This window comes from Pelophylax lessonae (genome assembly GCF_965119305.1).
Source record: "Pelophylax lessonae genome assembly, chromosome: 2".
NCBI lineage: Eukaryota > Metazoa > Chordata > Amphibia > Anura > Ranidae > Pelophylax > Pelophylax lessonae.
The window spans coordinates 295059983-295079616 of NC_138769.1; the positions used below are offsets into that span (position 1 = coordinate 295059983).

At 43.2% G+C, this 19634-nt stretch overlaps 1 protein-coding gene across 1 annotated transcript in view; it reads left to right on the forward strand.

Annotated features, from left to right (window-relative positions):
- ELAPOR1 (endosome-lysosome associated apoptosis and autophagy regulator 1) overlaps window positions 1-19634 on the forward strand; it is a 102530-nt gene that overhangs the window by 69947 nt on the left and 12949 nt on the right. The window contains exons 14-17 of the mRNA XM_082245819.1: window positions 2801-3055; window positions 6891-7064; window positions 10942-11116; window positions 11215-11311. Coding sequence (XP_082101945.1) covers window positions 2801-3055; window positions 6891-7064; window positions 10942-11116; window positions 11215-11311 — 701 coding nt within the window. The remainder of the gene's footprint in view (window positions 1-2800; window positions 3056-6890; window positions 7065-10941; window positions 11117-11214; window positions 11312-19634) is intronic.

Below are 19634 nucleotides of genomic sequence, written 5' to 3' on the forward strand. Positions count from 1 at the left end.
AAGTCCTGTGCATTTGCATAAGAGTTACTTCATTCATGGCATTCAGCTTTATTCTTGGCACACATCCAAGTTAGCCCCCGTTCACACTAAGGCGACCTGTGAGGCGACCTGGTCGCCTCACAGGTCGCCGTAGGTCGCCTCCCATAGGGAAGCTGCGGACCCGTTCTAATAGGAGCGACACAAGTCGCTCCGACTTAGAAAAAGGGTCCGGAGCTTCTTTGGGGCTACCAGGAGGCGACCGCCATAGACTTCAATGTTATGAAGTCCGTGGCAGCCGCACCGAGGTCGCGGTGCGAAGTAGCGTCGCCCCTATGTGAACGGGGGCTTACTCCTCTTATGTTAAAGAGTAACATGCAGTAACAACAATTATAAAAGTTTCAGAGAACAAAAGAAAATGCAAGTTATTCCCAAATTCAACAGATTATTATTACTGGGTGTAGTTATGTATATCCCCATGCTCTAAGTAGTCACTTTGGTGTCACACCCTACAAAAATACATACTAATACCTCTGGAAGAAAGTGCAGATCAATGAGAATAATTGCCAATAGTGAAAGGAACCAGCTTGCTAGTGTATATCTCCATAATGTCTGTGATCTCACAGCTAATTATCATCATAGGCTATTTTTTTGTCATCCATAAGAATTACTTTGATCAAAAATTGGATGGAATATGAAAACGTCAACCGATACAATGAAAATATGATTGATTTTCAATGATGTTGTGGTATATTGAAAAAGAGATTTTCTACACAGTATGAAGCTTTTGTAGCATTTTTTTATATCCAGCTGTTGACCACAATACCTGAAATATGTGGATATAGCTTGCCTGTAAAATCTATTTCTTGGAGTATATCACGGGACACAGAGCGATATTCATTACATATGGGTTAATGAATAAGGCTCTGTGGCCCCATGATGTACGATAAAGAAATGTAGATTTCTTTCTCTACAGCTTGCCTGTAAAATCCATTTCTTGGAGTACATCAGGGACACAGAGGTCCCTCCCCTCTTGTATGGGATATTTATTGCTTGCTACAAAACTGAGGTACTTACTGTATAGGAGGCGTTTATATAGGGGGACTTCCTGTCTGATTGGTTGCCAGTGTCCATTCACCTAAAGTTGGCCTATAACCAGTGGTGGGATTCAAAAATTTTTGTAACCAGTTCCGACTTTCCCAGCAGAATGACCAGCATGCCCCCTTTCAATGCACAGTGACCAGCGTGCCCCCCTTTCAATGCACAGTGACCAGCGTGCCCCCCTTTCAATGCACAGTGACCAGCGTGCCCCCCTTTCAATGCAGAGAGACCAGCGTGCCCCCTTTCAATGCACAGTGACCACAGCATTGCCCCCAATGATTGCAGAGTGCCAGCCACAGCATTGCCCCCAATGATTGCAGAGTGCCAGCCACAGCATTGCCCCCAACGATTGCAGAGTGCCAGCCACAGCATTGCCCCCAATGATTGCAGAGTGCCAGCCACAGCATTGCCCCCAATGATTGCAGAGTGCCAGCCACAGCATTGCCCCCAATGATTGCAGAGTGCCAGCCACAGCATTGCCCCCTAATGATTGCAGAGTGCCAGCCACAGCATTGCCCCCTAATGATTGCAGAGTGCCAGCCACAGCATTGCCCCCTAATGATTGCAGAGTGCCAGCCACAGCATTGCCCCCTAATGATTGCAGAGTGCCAGCCACAGCATTGCCCCCTAATGATTGCAGAGTGCCAGCCACAGCATTGCCCCCTAATGATTGCAGAGTGCCAGCCACAGCATTGCCCCCTAATGATTGCAGAGTGCCAGCCACAGCATTGCCCCCTAATGATTGCAGAGTGCCAGCCACAGCATTGCCCCCTAATGATTGCAGAGTGCCAGCCACAGCATTGCCCCCTAATGATTGCAGAGTGCCAGCCACAGCATTGCCCCCTAATGATTGCAGAGTGCCAGCCACAGCATTGCCCCCTAATGATTGCAGAGTGCCAGCCACAGCATTGCCCCCTAATGATTGCAGAGTGCCAGCCACAGCATTGCCCCCTAATGATTGCAGAGTGCCAGCCACAGCATTGCCCCCTAATGATTGCAGAGTGCCAGCCACAGCATTGCCCCCTAATGATTGCAGAGTGCCAGCCACAGCATTGCCCCCTAATGATTGCAGAGTGCCAGCCACAGCATTGCCCCCTAATGATTGCAGAGTGCCAGCCACAGCATTGCCCCCAATGATTGCAGAGTGCCAGCGATTCCCCCAGCACTTACCTCACGGACGGTCTGGCAGCTTCTCTGTAGTCCCCGGATCCCCGCGTCTCCGAGTCTTCAGTCCTCCCGCGGCGCCTCCTCCTCGTCCAATGGCACGGTGTTTGCCTTTCGGCCAATCAGGGAGCGGGAGGACCCGCTCCCTGATTGGCCAAGAGGAGGATCCGTGTGACAATAGTGAATTCTCATTCGCTATTGTCACAGAATGGGCGGGTCGGGGCGCACTGCTCCGCTTCCTGGCCGCTACGTCTGCGGCTGCGCGGTCCGAGCGCGGGACATTCAATTGTACTGCGCTCGGACGCGCAGAGGAATTCAGCCGGTTCTGCGAACTTGCAGAAAGTTAGTAACCGGTTCTATGGACCCGTGCAAACCGGCTGAATCCCACCACTGCCTATAACCCATATGTAATGAATATGGCTCTGTGTCCTGTGATGTACGATAAAGAAATAGTGCAATCACAGTACATACATTTGAATTGAGCATCCCATTTTAAAACCATTTGTTATATGCAATTTCTGTAATAATGTATTACTACTAACCTTTTGTGTTTATTTAGGGTCGGAAATATACTGCAGATATTGCAAAAATATATTCCATAAATGTTACTAATGCCAAGGATGGCGTTGCATCATGGTGTCGGCCATGTGCCCAGGACAAGGATTCCCAATGCGTCTCCTGTCCCCCTGGGCATTACATTGACAAAAAGGCCAGCAGCTGCATCTCCTGCCCAACGAACACTTACCTGCAATCAAACTTACCTTTTGGAGATGAAACTTGTGCACAATGTGGACCTGGAACAAGAAGCAATAATGTAAGGGAAAATACATACATTCTGAAAATGTTGGTCAGTGGAATGTAAAATTTGTAAAGAATGCTTATTATAATGTTCTTATACCACAAGGTAACAATCTGAGAGGGGTTTCTACAGATCTGGGGATGGTGGTGGAAGTGATAGACGGCTTCACAGCCGATTGTATCACTTCCACATAAAGTACAGACGCTCCCGGCCGATTGTGTAAAAAAAAAACACATCAACAGCATCTGGTGTAGAGACGGACATTGTGACTCAGGAGGGGACGTGTTCCTGTCGGTGAGGTGTCATCCTCATCTGTGCTGCTATACACTGCTGTCGGTGTCACTGTTAGAGTCAATTTTATGCATGTGTGTGCCTGCCCATTCTAATTTCTTGCCCTCCTGAGTCCTGTCCCTGAGCTACTTACCTGCTATATGAAAAATAAAAAATATATATATTTTTTGCCTTGATCACATTGCTAATTGCATATTGTACTAGTTGTTTGTAGCCTAAATACTAAAGTTTCCCTTAAAACTGTAATTTTGTAATTTTTGGAAATGCCAGTAAAAACTTGACTTGGCCAGTAAATTTTGGGTGCCGTGTCAGTAAATTTCAATCTGGTAGGCTGGCAATACATTATGTGGGGCAGTACCACAACTTCCCTGCAATTGTATGCAATACCTCTGTGGTACAGTGGTGCAGGCTTTACAGGTTTAAAAAAACAGGATTAAAAATGTCACCTCCTCATCATACACAAACTACCCCGTGCCTTTTAGGTTGCTGCTGTAACACTAGAAGAGTGAACCCACACCCTCCCGAATCTCAGATATACCCCAAAAATTGCAGCGCAACCATATACCAGTCAATATGTATCATACATGTACAACATCTCAAAAATAGTTAAAAAAAATCATCAGCAAAAAATAAAAAGCAATCATGAAACCATCAATAATCATAAAGGACAGTCCAAATTCCCGATTGTTTCCCCCACTTCTGCAGGAAAGGTGCACACGTATTGCTTCCATTCTCCGCCGACCACTTGTGCTCTGCACCACATGATTAAAAGTAACTGCTTACCTCAACAACTTGAGGTCATATCAAGTTTGTAACATTTAGGACCAAACACAGCAGTGTCCCCATTAATAACCCCCACGCAGCAGCTCTCATTACATGGCTCTTGTCTGACCCCCCCCCCCCCCCCAAGGAAGTAGCCACCAAATTTGACATACAAAAAAACTGAAAAGGACTAAAAGTGCTCTCCATCTTCTTTTTTTTTTAAAACCAGATAAAGTAAACACAGAGAAGCGGGACATTAGTGCTTAGATAACACTCAATACCCAACCAGCATTCCACACCGTACAGTCTCTCAGCTCAGCAGTCCTTATGTTAAAGCGTGATGACAGCGTCCGCATCTGTGGCTCGGACCCTGCACATGTTACTGCCAGGGATCTGGGCCTCATCAGCAAGAAATTCTGGATCCCCAGGTATAATGCTTACAGGGGAGCAAGCTGCAGATGCCAATACTGTCATCACGCTTCTTGATTGGAAGCAATAGATATGCACCTTTCATGTGGAAGTGGGGGACACAATTGGGAGGTTAGGCTGTCTTTTCTTTATTATTATTTTTTTCTTTATTGCTTTTTATTTTTTTGCTGAGGTTTTGTACCATTTTTGAGATGTTGTACATGTATGACACATGATGAATGTTCTAAGGTTGCGATGCGCTTTGTGGTGTAGTGTGGTATATCTTACTGCAAATGTCAACAAGACTTGAATATACAACCAAATAACCTTTGTCCAGTAAATCAATTGCCGTGCTTTTTTTTACATTTCAAAATACTAAGACACAAGTACAGTGATACCTCAGTTCAGGAATGCTTCTGTTCATGAACAACTCGGTTCACGAACAGAAAAGTTCATAAAAATATGCTCCGGTTCACGAACTCTGTTTCGGTTCACAAACAGGAGCCGTGGCCATTTTAATGCTATTTCCAGGCTGTCACATGGTCGTGACTTCCTGTAGGAAGATCGTGGAGAGAAGAAAAGACACAGAAAGAAGTACCGTGGGTACTGTGAAGACACTTTTTGCTTTTTGGTGTGCTTTTTTAGCACATACAGAACTGTACTGTACAATACTGTACAGTACACAAAATAAAAATACGAAATTTTCTGCGCTATAACTAATGAGTGAAAATGACGAAAAATTTAAGTGATAAAATGTATAAAGCAGCTGGCACAAGATCCACAAGCAATGATCAGCAAACAATATAATCCAAAAAGTGCAGCGCTAAAATATTAGTGACATAAAAAGTAATAAACTTAAAAGTTCATATAAAAGGAACAACAAAGCGGGAGTGACTGAAGAACCAAGAAAAAAAGTCCCATATTTGAAGGTGAATCCAGAAATATGAATCAATTCTTCCTCCTTATGACACCCAGGAATTCTGTGAAGGGGGGACACCTCTGTGCACAAGTGTGATAAGCAGCTTACCAGACAGCCATGGCTACTCAAATGAATGAGACAGCCTCGCCAGATATAACATGGATCTCAGGAACTCCAAGGGGTCATGGATAACGCCAGAAGATAATAATTCCTCAGGGTAGCTCCATAAAGGTCAGAGGAGGGTGTAAGGAAAAAGATGGTACAAAAAGACCATAGCGTAATCCTGTAAGATATAAAATAATGTATTTATTAAAAAACTACTCACATATAAGTAGAAAAGAACAGGCACATAAAGTTGGTAGCTGGGGATCCAAACAGCGGCGTCCCGCATGTATCCGATCAGCATATAAAAAATGCCATCTCATGGAAGGTACGTGTGGACAATTGCGTCTGGAGTCGCCAACATTTCGTCATGAAGTCTTTTTTATGACGAAACGTTGGCGACTCCAGACGCAATTGTCCACACGCCCCTTCCATGAGCCGGCTACCATTTTTTATATGCTGATTGGATACATGCGGGACGCCGCTGTTTGGATCCCCAGCTACCAACATTATGTGCCTGTTCTTTTCTACTTATATGTGAGTAGTTTTTTAATAAATACATTATTTTAGATCTTACGGGATTACGCTATGGTCTTTTTGTACCATCTTTTTCCTTACACCCTCCTCTGACCTTTATGGAGCTACCCTGAGGAATTATCTTCTGGTGTTCTCCATGACCCCTTGGAGTTCCTGAGATTCTTGTTATATCTGGCGAGGCTGTCTCATTCATTTGAGTAGCCATGGCTGTCTGGTAAGCTGCTTATCACACTTGTGCACAGAGGTGTCCCCCCTTCACAGAATTCCTGGGTGTCATAAGGAGGAAGAATTGATTCATATTTCTGGATTCACCTTCAAATATGGAACTTTTTTCTTGGTTCTTAAGTCACTCCTGCTTTGTTGTTCCTTTTATATGAACTTTTAAGTTTATTACTTTTTATGTCACTAATATTTTAGCGCTGCACTTTTTGGATAATACTGTACAGTACTTCTGTACAATACTGTATTGTATCTCACAGCCTCCCACCTGTCTTCCTCCATGCCAGTGGAGTCATCTCAAGCACGGTTAGTGTTCTCTCTTTATACATTACTATACTGTATTAATGTACATTGTAATTTGTTTCATATTTTTGTGCTTCAAAAACCAAAAAAAAAAAGGTCAGAACGGATTAACCGGATTTACATTGAACCCTATGGGAAAATGTGCCTCAGTTCATGACCAATTCGGTTCGTGGCCAGAGTCAGTTCACGAATTAAGTTCGTGAACCGAGGTATCACTGTAATGTCCTTTTTAAGTTATGTAGGTTCACTTATTTTATAAAAAAATGTTTTTTATATTTTATTTATAATGTTTTTAAATTACATTTTTAGGCACACTCCCTGTGTTTTCATGATTGCAAAATGACTGTATCAGCAGGCGGAAGAGAACTGATGTATGACTTTACATTACTTTCAAATGTAACCACATTTATTGGAGCTCCCAGTTTTACCGGCAAAGGACTCAAATACTATCGTCAGTTTAGTATAAGCCTCTGCGGGAACCAGGTTTGTGTTATCTGCTGTAGTTGTGTTTTTCCGGTTTTATTTAGATTGCTAAAGGCCATCTCAAATACTTGAGCTTTGAATAATTTGAGCGCCAATTTTCTATTCAGAATTGCCTCATACCATAACAGAAATGTAACCTATTGTTTGAAAAAACTATTTTTTTTATACTGCCCAATCTCTCTAGGTGCCAGGTACAAGTGAAAGTTGAATTTTATTTTCTTTGTCACCACTTTGCCTAGGGTTGTCAGCCATCTGCAAAATTCCCCAGTCAAATATATGATCAGTTGTCTTAAAAAAAAAAAAAAAAAAAAAAAAAAAAAAAAAACTGGCTTCTAATGGTGTAAGCTAAGAGAGAATTGATTGCAGTAAATATCTATAACATGATACTTGTGCACCTGACCTCATAGGCAGCCATTTACTTAATCTGATTAGCAAAAAACTGCTCTTCTTGTTGATTAATCATTAGTATTTTAGAAGTTCAACAAAGCAACAAAAAATGATATAAGAGCTGTGGCCAGAAATAGAGGGCAGGTGCAGAACTTTTGGGTTGGCATTATACCTAATTTTGACACCTCCTTTTAAAACAATACCCTACTTGTTCTTTCAGGTTTCCATATGTGGCTTTACATGCAGAATCTTACACAAATCTTTTTAGACAATACAACATACCTCTGCAAACTATAATTAAAGTGGGAGGTTGTGAATTGCAACATTTAGTTTATTGAAAGGCTCTTTGTAGTGTTTTCATTTCCAAGTAATGCTTTTTTTATTTATTTATTATGCGATTTATCATTAATTTACAAACCTGAAATTCTGGTTATACAAGGAAAATGTAAGGGCAAAAAGGACTAAGAAAATCAGTTCTGTTTCAGTATTGCACATAACCTGATATTAATCTGCATATGACATTTCTTAATCTGAAGTTTGTTGGATACTATATATGAGACACATTGAGAAATAAGGGAAGGTTGAATAGATCGTCCTAAATTATATCGTTCTCTTCTAACATGCTTTAACTAGTGTACAGGTGTGGCGACTTAAGCTGGCAATAGATGGATCAAAACCGGCTGAATTTTGATCCATCCATGGTGGTTACTGTTCGAGAGGAGTCGATCTGATGGACTCCTCTTGAATGGGACTGTTGGTAAATTTTTGTTCCATCAGAACTGAAGCCAATAGGCTGCAGCGCTGATCGGTGTATTCTGACAGGCGGAGTCCCCACTGTCATAATACATAAGCACAGTGGGGAGGTGCTTGTGTGGATGGAGGAATCCATTCCATTTTTTTTTTTTTTGTTCAGCCTACTGGCTGATTGAAAAAACAAATTGAGTCATTGATGGCCAGCTTTAGTGCGGAGTAGAAAATATATTTTTATATAAAGTTTATATGTGCAGTTAAAATGTGATTTAAAGGGGGCCTTCATTTTTTTTTTTTTTTTTTTTGTAATGCAAGCAGTGTCAGCCTCTTGCAGTCCCTGTAAAGTAAAGATCTGAGCTGGAGAATGAGGAGCAGCAGAAGGGGCCACTCAAGTGTGTTGTAGTACAAGGAATGTAGTAATAGTTGGAGCAGAGTGACGATGAGCTCATTAGTGCTGCTTTGGTTTTCACTGTCCACTTGTAGGGTGGGGGTAGAAAAGGGACCTGTAAATGAAAGCGAAATTGCACCAGAGAGATCAGGTTCCCTCCCCTGCTAGGCTGGACACTGTTGTGTGGCGGAGCTGGGTAAATCCCATAACTGGATAGACAGAAATACAAATCCAATTGACAGGTAAAACCGCTCCCACATACTGTATGTATTTCTTTGCTTATTGAGCTGTTTACATGTATTTTTAGCTATAAAAGGATATAAGCAATCTCAATATCTAATGACTGCCAGGTATCATGGGCCTCATAGCAGTTGCAGGTCTGCTGCAGCAATAAAAAAACATTTTTCATAATAGTTGTATAAAAAAATCAATAAACCAATCAGTACCACAGCCACCTAGATCAGGGTGTCTCCAAACTTTCCAAGCAAAGGGCCAGTTAACTCTCATTCAGGCTTTAGGGAGACCAGACTGTGACCAGTGGGATTAGAAAACACCCTGGCGGCAGTAGCAGTAAACCATGCCTCATCATTGGTTTTAGTGGGAAAAACAGTGCCTCATTGTTGGTATTTAGGGGAGGAATAGTGCCCCATTGTTGGTGTCTGTAGGACAAATGGTGCCCCAACACTGGTGTCAGTGGAGGAAATAGTGCCCCAACATTGGTGTCAGTGGATGGAATGGTGCCTTAGGCCCTGTTAACATCTAAGGGTTTTTCAGCTCGTAAAACGCTCATCTCTGAAGTCTCAAAACGCCTAACAAAAAAAATCCCATTCATTTCAACGGCCCCTGTTCACATATGAGTGTTTTGTCGCCTGAAGCTCAAAGTACACGTAGCAGTATTTCCATGTCTTGTGCCTGATGTGGGTCTGCCATTGTTACTGGTGACACTTCCAACACAATTGAGTTGTGACCCCAGGTGTGAGAACTGAGACAATGACCATTTTGGCATCTTTGGTTTGTTTTGTTTTATTGTATTTGGGAATGGGAGAAGGGAATGAGTGGGATACTCCTCTGGCTCAATTTTGGGACACTTGAAGAAAAATGCCTGTTTGCGCTGTCTTGACGCCAGCTGAATGCCGGCCAACACTTCCTAGCGCTTTACAGTTACTATGACACTGAACTTGTGCTGGAACCTCGACTTTAACTTGACTGTTAACTCAGAATAACCAGGACTGTAGATTACTTGACTCCTGACACTGCTTTAGCTCAAAAGTCATTGAACAGCTCCCTCCAGCCCTGCACTGGTTGAGGTAGCTCCTTGTAAATACTTGGGCTGCTGCAACTCTTACACTCCACACTGTACACTGACTCTTCAGGGCCCAAACTGCAGGCGCCCCCTTTATCACTTCAGGGTCCTCTACCTAGGTACCCTCTCTAATACTTCAGGGTCCTCTGACCAGGCACCCCCTTTAACAGCTAGCTGACTCCTGGATCCCTAGAACCTTCTCTGGAGTAGTCCCCTCTGACACTAGGCAGACCCCCAGGGGCAATCCACAGTGCTTACGACCTTTTTTAGGCTTTTCTGGAACTGGACCCCTCTCTCTCTTTGCTGGTTCTCGGCACACCCGATCCCATCTACAGCTCAGCTGAACACTCTCTGGATTCTCAGGCAGCCAACCGAGAGACCCGTTTCCTCTGACAAGAGGAGAGACAGCCGTACTCTCCCTCCCGGGACTCTGCTTCCCACCAAAGATGCTGTGTCATGCATTCCCTTCAAACTTATACCTACTCCCAGAATCCTCTGCGGCAGAATCTGCCTTCTGGGGTAGATACAGACCTGACTGAGCCACTGATTGGGTTTCCTCCACTGCCCAATGAGAATCCTCTCACACAGCCAGTGGGGAGACTCCCCTCTGAGTAACCTCACCTGGGAGACATGACAGTCCAGCTGAAATCATGGCCCTGCTGTTAGGCAGCCAAGGCCCGTTATACTTTTACCTAGAACCTACCTGTAGGGTGCTACATACATGAGCTTCTTTTTTGGCAGATTAAAAGCGTTTTTGTTAGATCTCAATGCCTGCCTCCAGACACCTGCAAAAAAACGCCAGGAAAACGCCTGAAAAATGCCCAAAAAAGCCTTAAAACGATACGCTCAGGTCTGAATGGAGACTTAAGAGCCAGATAAAGGCAGGCTAGGGACCACAGTTTGGGGGCCACTGACCTAGATGCAGCTAAAATTTTTAAACTACTTTCTCACAAAGTATGCTACAGATTCTGTTGACCTGTTAGAATGTGTATGAACATAAATGTTCTAATTTTATGTATCAGGCTGTAAGTGTAAATTTATTCTTATAGGGGAAAAAGCTGGCTACGTGTGTGCAAAATGTATCAGATACTTGGGGATCAGATATGGAGCCCACGCGTTTTGTTGCCTCCTATGTTTGCCAGTCTATGTTTGTGCCATCAGATACAGTTGGTCACAAGACAATGATGACTACACAACCAGCAAACCTCGCTGATCAGCTCATAGGTGAGTTTGGCGTTAAAAGGCTACTATAATAAATTGCTAATAGCTGACTATATGAAGGAAAGGAAAATCTGCAAAAACAAATCTATTTCTATTGCTAGGTGTCACAACAGAAACCACTCTTGATAAAATCTCCTCACCAGTGAATCTTTTTCCTGGAGAAAATATAGCCATAAATGACATCATATTCTATTACAGGTAAGCGAGCCACAATCAAATGTCAAATACATTATTCTGTACCATGCAGAAGTGGATTTCCAAGGTAATGGGTGGATAGGTAATTTGGGCCCAAAATCAATAGATGTAAAGTGAACTCCAGTCCAAACTTTTTTTTTTTTTTTTTGTGGGGAAAAAAATGACCGACATGAATTGCTTCCGGTTTCCCTTCTTTGTGGTGGCATTCTATCTATCTATCTATCTATCTATCTATCTATCTATCTATCTATCTATCTATCTATCTATCTATCTATCTATCTATCTATCTATCTATCTATCTATCTATCTATCTATCTATCTATCTATCTATCTATCTATCTATCTATCTATCTATCTATCTATCTATCTATCTATCTATCTATCTATCTATCTATCTATCTATCTATCTATCTATCTATCTATCTATCTATCTATCTATCTATCTATCTATCTATCTATCTATCTATCTATCTATCTATCTATCTATCTATCTATCTATCTATCTATCTATCTATCTATCTATCTATCTATCTATCTATCTATCTATCTATCTATCTATCTATCTATCGTACTGTGCAAAATAATTAAAGGAACGCTTTGAAAACACGTCAGATCTGAATGGGGAAAATATCATGCTATATATCAATACTGATATGGACTGGGTAATGTGTTAGGAACGAAAGGATGCCACATCGTTTGATGGAAATGAAACTGATCAACCTACAGAGGGCTCAATTCAAAGACATCCCGAAAATCAAAGTGAAAAAATGATGCAGCAGGCTAGTCCATTTTGCTGAAATTTCATTGCAGCACCTCAAAATGGTAGTCAATACTCTGTATGGCCCCCCACATGCTTGTATACATGCCTGACAACGTTGGGGCATGCTCCTAAGGGGGACAACAGATGGTGTCTTGGGGTATTTCCTCCCATATCTGGACCAGGGCATCACTGAGGGCATCACTGAGCTCCTGAACAGACTGCAGTGCAACCTGGCGGCGTCGGATGGACCAAAACACAATGTCCCAGAGGTGTTCTATTGAGTTTAGGTCAGGCGAGTGTGGGGACCATTCAATGGTATCAATTCCTTCACCCTTCAGGAACTGTCATACTCTCGCCACATGATGCCGGGCATTGTCGTGCACCAGGAGGAACCCAGCACCCACTGCACCAGTGTAGGGTCTGACAATGGATCCAAGGATTTCATCCCCCATACCTAATGGCAGTCAGGGTGCCATTGTCTAGCCTGTAGAGGTCTGTGCGTCCCTCCATTGATATGCATTCCCAGACCATCACTGACCCAGCACCAAACTGGTCATGCTGAATGATGGTACAGGCAGCATAACATTCGCCACGGCTTCTCCTGACCCTTTCATGTCTGTCACATGTGCTCAGGGTGAACCTGCTTTTATCTATGAAAAGCATAGTGGCGGACCTGCCAATCCTGGTGTTCAATGGCAAATGCCAATCAAGCTCCATGGTGCAGAGCAGTGAGCACAGAACTCACTAGAGGACATCAGGCCACCCTCATTAAATCTGTTTCTGATTGTATGGTCAAAGACATTCACACTAGTGGCCTGCTGGAGGTCATTTTGTAGGGCTCTGGCAGTGCTCATCCTGTTTCTCCTTGCACAAAGGAGCATATACCAGTCCTGCTGATGGGTTAAGGACCTTCTACGACCCTGTCCAGCTCTCTTAGAGTATCTGTCAGTCTCTTGGAATCTCTTCCATGCTCTTGTGCTAGGTGACACAGCAAACCTTCTGGGAATGGCACGTTTTGATATACCATCCTGGAGGCGTTGGACTACCTGTGCAATCTCTATAGGGTCCAGGTATCTCCTCATGCTACCAATAGTGACACTGACCCTAGCCAAATGCAAAATTAGTGAAAAACAGTCAGAAAAGATTATTAAGGAAAAAAAACACTAGAGGCCACCTGCAAAAACACCTGTAAAACCATTCCTATTGTTTTCATCTACTGCACCTATTGTTAATTTCGTTAACACCAAAGCAGCTGAAATTAACAACCCCCTCTGCTACTTAACTGACCAGATCAATATCCCATGGTCTGCAGAAAGCTTCCAAAGCATCAGATGGATCTCATTGTTGAAAGGCATCAATCAGGAGAAGGGTACAAAAGCATTTCCAAGGCATTAGATATACCATGAAAACAGTCATCATAAAGTGGGGAAAATATGGCATAACAGTGACATTACCAAGAACTGGACGTCCCTCCAAATTTGATGAAAAGACGAGAAGAAAACTGGTCAGGGAGGCTGTCAAGAGGCCTACAGCAACATTAACCACTTAAGGACCGAGCCCATTTTTTGACACGTTTACAAGTTAAAATCAGTATTTTCTCTATCGCTCATTGACAGACGTAGTCTTCTTGATTCTCAAGAGCTGGGTTATGTTGTCTCCGCAGGAGTAGGACTAGGCAGAAAGACAAAACGTTCTGGCTCCACCTTAGGGGCAGTCCCTGAGGGTATATCCTCCCTCTCTCTGCTACAGGGAATCAGTTTTTTTCTGTCTAGTAGAATTTCATCTGAATGAAGAAATTGTATTACCTTCCCTGTGTCCTAAGCCCAGTCATCCTCGGGAGTTTGCTTTACACTCCTTGGATGTGGTCCGGGCGATCAGGGTATACTTGAAAACGACAGACTCGTTTCGCAAGACGGATTCACTTTTTGTGATCCCAGATGGACCCAAAAAGGGGTTGCCTGCATCTGCCGCGACCATTTCCAGATGGATCAGACAGACGGTAGTACAGGCTTATTCTATTAAGGGTCGGGAGCCCCCGTTCCCTGTTAAGGCGCATTCCACTCGGGCACTTAGTGCGTCATGGGCCTTTCGCCATCAGGCGTCAGTGGTCCAGGTGTGCAAGGCGGCTACCTGGTCGTCGGTGCATACCTTTACTAAACATTATAAAGTTGATGTAATGGCATCGTCTGATGCCTCGTTTGGCCGCAAGGTTTTGCAGGCCGCAATTTGAGGAGACCAGTGGTCTACCTCGAGGGTTTTTCCGTTGGAAAATTTTTTTCTTTAGTCTCATTCTTTGTTTATAATGAGCCTTTAAAACTTCTAGTTTGGCACCGGTTGGGCCTTCTAGATTGGATTTGATTTGTCAATCCCACCCCTCATTTGTGGCACTGCTTCTGGATGTCCCAGCTCTTGAGAATCAAGAAGACTACGTCTGTCAATGAGCGATAGAGAAAAATGGATTTTTGTAAGATCTTACCGTAAAATCCTTTTCTCTTAAGCTCATTGACAGACGTAGTACCCGCCCCTCTATCATTGAGTTGGGTTGGGTTAAATTCTCTGTACTGCTTTAAAACAGAACTGATTAGCAGAGAGAGGGAGGATATACCCTCAGGGACTGCCCCTAAGGTGGAGCCAGAACGTTTTGTCTTTCTGCCTAGTCCTACTCCTGCGGAGACAACATAACCCAGCTCTTGAGAATCAAGAAGACTACGTCTGTCAATGAGCTTAAGAGAAAAGGATTTTACGGTAAGATCTTACAAAAATCCATTTTTTTGCTAGAAAACTACTTGGAACTCCCAAACATTATATATATATATATATATATATATATATATATATATATATATATATATATATATATATATATATATATATATATAAATTTATTTTTTTTTTTAAGCAAAGACTCTGGAGAATAATATGGCAGCCATTGTAATATTTTTTAGTCACGCGGTATTTGCGCAGCGGTCTTTCAAACCATTTTTTTTTTTTTGAAAAATTTACATTTCACTGCATTTAAAAAAAAATGAAACCGTAAAGTTAGCCCATTTTTTTTTTTTTTTTTTGTATATTGTGACAAATGATGTCACGCCGAGTAAATGGATACCCAACATGTTACGGTTTAAAATTGCGCACACCTGCGGAATGGCGACAAACTACGGTCAATAAAAAAATCTCCATTGGCGGCGCTTTAAATTTTTTTTCTACCAGTTTAGAGTTCGAGAGTAGCTCTTTTTAAATTATTGCTCTCGCTCTGGCGATCGCGGCGATACCTCACATGTGTGGTTTGAACAGCGATTTCATTTGTGGCGCAACTTCCGTGTACATTTTCTTTTGTGCGTGAGCTCACCATGACTGGCGCAGTTACATTTTTTTTTTTTTCTTCCTATTTATTTTATTTTTTTAATTTTAGCACAGGTTTTAAAAAATCTGATCACTTTTATTGTTGTAACAAGCAATGTAAACATCCCATGTGACAGCAATATGCAGTGACAGTTACTCTTTATGGAGAGATCGGGGGTCTAAAAGACCCTAGACCCCTCCACTGCACTTCAATGTATTCAAAATGCCGAAAACGGCAATTTTGAATACAGTCAGTTTTTAAATTTAGCGCCTTTAGCAGCCGAGTAACCCAGATGTGATATCATGGACGCCGCCTTCGGGTTATGTCATCAGAGACCCGATCAAAGTCGCATCCGGCTTTGATCGGGACTCCAACCAGCCAGCGGAAGGCGGCGGGAGGGTGTGTCCTCTCCCGATCTTTGGGGTAACAATCGAGCGGCTCCCAAGCTGAAAGCCGACCGCCGGCTCTAAAAAAATGGTACCGGGATGATGCCTCTAGCTGCAGGCATCACCCCGGTACAGCCACTTATTGCAGCCGACGTAGAGCTACGTCGATTGGCGGTAAGTGGGTAAAGGAGCTGCAGGAATATCTGCCCAAGTATTGGCTGCGTGGGTGGTACATGTGACAACAATCTCCTGTATTGTGCAAAATTATTCAGCCCCCTTAAGTTAATACTTTGTAGCGCCACCTTTTACTGCGATTACAGCTGTAAGTCGCTTGGGGTATGTCAGTTTTGCACATCAAGAGACTGAAATTTTTGCCCATTCCTCCTTGCAAAACAGCTCGAGCTCAGTGAGGTTGGATGGAGAGCGTTTGTGAGCAGCAGTTTTCAGTTCTTTCCACAGATTCTCGATTGGATTCAGGTCTGGACTTTGACTTGGTCATTCTAACATCTTCCCATCAATTTTAACCATCTTCCCTGTCCCTGCTGAAGAAAAGCAGGCCCAAACCATGATGCTGCCACCACCATGTTTGTCAGTGGGGGTGGGGTGTTCAGGGTGATGAGCTGTGTTGCTTTTACGCCAAACATAACGTTTTGCATTGTTGCCAAAAAGTTCGATTTTGGTTTCATCTGACCAGAGCACCTTCTTCCACATGTTTGGTGTGTCTCCCAGGTGGCTTGTGGCAATCTTTAAACAACACTTTTTATGGATATCTTTAAGAAATGGCTTTCTTCTTGCCACTCTTCCATAAAGGCCAGATTTGTGCAGTTTACGACTGATTGTTGTCCTATGGACAGAGTCTCCCACCCCAGCTGTAGATCTCTGCAGTTCATCATGGGCCTCTTGGCTGCATCTTTGATCAGTCTTCTCCTTGTATGAGCTGAAAGTTTAGAGGGACGGCCAGGTCTTCGTAGATTTGCAGTGGTCTGATACTCCTTCCATTTCAATATTATCGCTTGCACAGTGCTCCTTGGGATGTTTAAAGCTTGGAAAATCTTTTTGTATCCAAATCCGGCTTTAAACTTCTCCACAACAGTATCTCGGACCTGCCTGGTGTGTTCCTTGTTCTTCATGATGCTCTCTGCACTTTAAACGGACCTCTGAGACTATCACAGTGCAGGTGCATTTATACGTAGACTTGATACAGGTGGTTTCTTTTTATCATTATTTGTCATTTAGGTCAACATTTAGATCATTCAGAGATCCTCACTGAACTTCTGGAGAGAATTTGCTGCACTGAAAGTAAAGGGGCTGAATAATTTTGCACGCCCAATTTTTCAATTTAGTTCCACTTCATGATTGTGTCCCACTTGTTGTTGATTCTTCACAAAAAATTACAGTTTTATATCTTTGTTTGAAGCCTGAAATGTGCCAAAAGGTCGCAAAGTTCAGGGGGGGGGGGGGGCGAATACTTTCGCAAGACACTGTGTGTGTGTGTGTGTGTGTGTGTATGTATATATGTGTGTGTGTGTATGTATATATATATATATATATATATATATATATATATATATATATATATATATATATATATATATATATAGTGTGTGTATACATACATACATACATACAGTGCCTTGCAAAAGTATTCAACCCCTTGACTTTTTACCTATTTTGTTACATTACAGCCTTAAGTTAAATTTTTTGTTAATATGAATTTTATGCGAGGGATCAGAACACAATAGTCAAAGTTAGTGAAGTGAAATGAGAAAAATATATACATAAAACTATTTTTTAGAAATCGAAAACAGAAAATTGGCATGTGCGTGTAGCACAATTCCCAGCCGTTTTGCTGGACATGGGTCCCCCCCCCCGGGTTACCGCTGGCAACAACAGCACATTTAAGCATATTCTCCAAGTTTGAGTTCTGAGACAATGACCAGTCCAGTATCTTTTGGGTTTTTTGTATTTATTTGATTATTGGGATGGGAGAAGGGATGAGTGGGATACCCCTGGAACTAAACTAGGCTCGTTTGGCGGAGACACTTGAATATTACTGTTGGGCGCTGACTTGACGCTGGCTGAATGCCTATCAACACTGACTTGGCACTTGTTAACGCTGGCCAGATGCCTGTTAATGCTGAATTGACTTGGGACTGCTTTCTGCCTAAAAGAGTCCTATTCAAGCTCCCCTAAACACTCCTGCTGAGGTAGCTACTTGAATACACTGCTGCACTGCTGAACACTTCAGGGCCCTCACCGGCGCCCCCTTTCTCTCTCCAATCTTCAGGGCTTAGATACTGGCATCCCCTTTCTAAGCCACCACTACTGGCTAGCTGGCTTCCAGATTCCTTTGACCTTTTGGAGTGGTCCCCTCTCTCAGGCAGACCCCCGGGCAGTTTTGAGTACTCACAACACTGTTTTTCCAGGAAGCTTCTTTCCAGCAGCTCCACTCGGTGCACAGCACTCTGGATCCTTCCTGTAGCCCAGCTCAGCCTCCGGTCCTCTAGGCCGACCGCCCAGTGTACACCCTCACTTGCTCGGACAGGAGGAGAGACAGCCGTCAGCCTCCTCCTGGGACTCCCGCCAAAGACGCGCTGTCACGTGCTCCCCTTAGGCTTATACCCAATCCCAGGGTGCATTGCGGCAAACTCCGCCCACTGAGACAGATATAAACCCTGGTGTGCTATCAGCCAGGTTTTCTCTACTGTCCAACAGGAGCCCTCATTGGATACAGTGGGGAGAATCCCCAGACTCAACAGACCACACCTGGGAACACACGACTAACTGACTGATCAGGCCCCCCCTGATAAGCAGACAGGGCTACAAATATGCTTTTCCTAGCACCTACCTAGGAGGGTACTACATGCGTATGTATTTACCCCCTTTGTTATGAAGCCCATAAAAAGCTCTGGTGCAACCAATTACCTTCAGAAGTCACATAATTAGTGAAATGATGTCCACCTGTGTGCAATCTAAGTGTCACGTGATCTGTCATTACATATACACACCTTTTTACCCTGCCATGAAGACCAAGGAACTCTCCAAACAAGTAAGGGACAATGTTGTTGAGAAGTAGAAGTCAGGGTTAGGTTATAAAAAAATATCCAAATCTTTGATGATCCCCAGGAGCACCATCAAATCTATCATAACAATACATCTCCAGGATCAAACATTCAACCTGTGTAGGTGTGAATCATTTCCCATACCCCTGAACTGGATGGACTGTTGTTCAACCTCAACTACTATGTAACTATAACCAAATGGAAAGAACATGGCACAATAGCAAACCTGCCAAGAGACCGCCGCCCACCAAAACTCAGACAGGGCAAGGAGGGCATTAATCAGAGAAGCAGCACAGAGGCCGAAGGTAACCCTGGAGGAGCTGCAGAGTTCCACAGCAGAGACTGGAGTATCTGTACATAGGACGACAAAAAGCCATACGCTCCATAGAGTTGGGCTTTATGGCAGAGTGGCTAGAAGAAAGCCATTACTTTCAGCAAAAAAGAAAATGGCACGTTTTGAGTTTGCAAAAAGGCATGTGAGGAGACTCCCAAAATGTATGGAGGAAGGTGCTCTGGTCTGATGAGACTAAAATTTAACTTTTCGGCCATCAAAGAAAACGCTATGTCTGTCGCAAACCCAACACCTCACATCACCCAAAGAAGGCCATCCACACAGTGAAACATGGTGGTGGCAGTATCATGCTGTGGGGATGTTTTTTAGCAGCTGGGACTGGGAAACTGGTCAGAGTTGAGGGAAAGATGGAAACCATCCAACTTGAAGGGCTGGAGCAGTTTTGCCAGGAGGAATGGGCGAAAATCCCAGTGGTAAGATGTT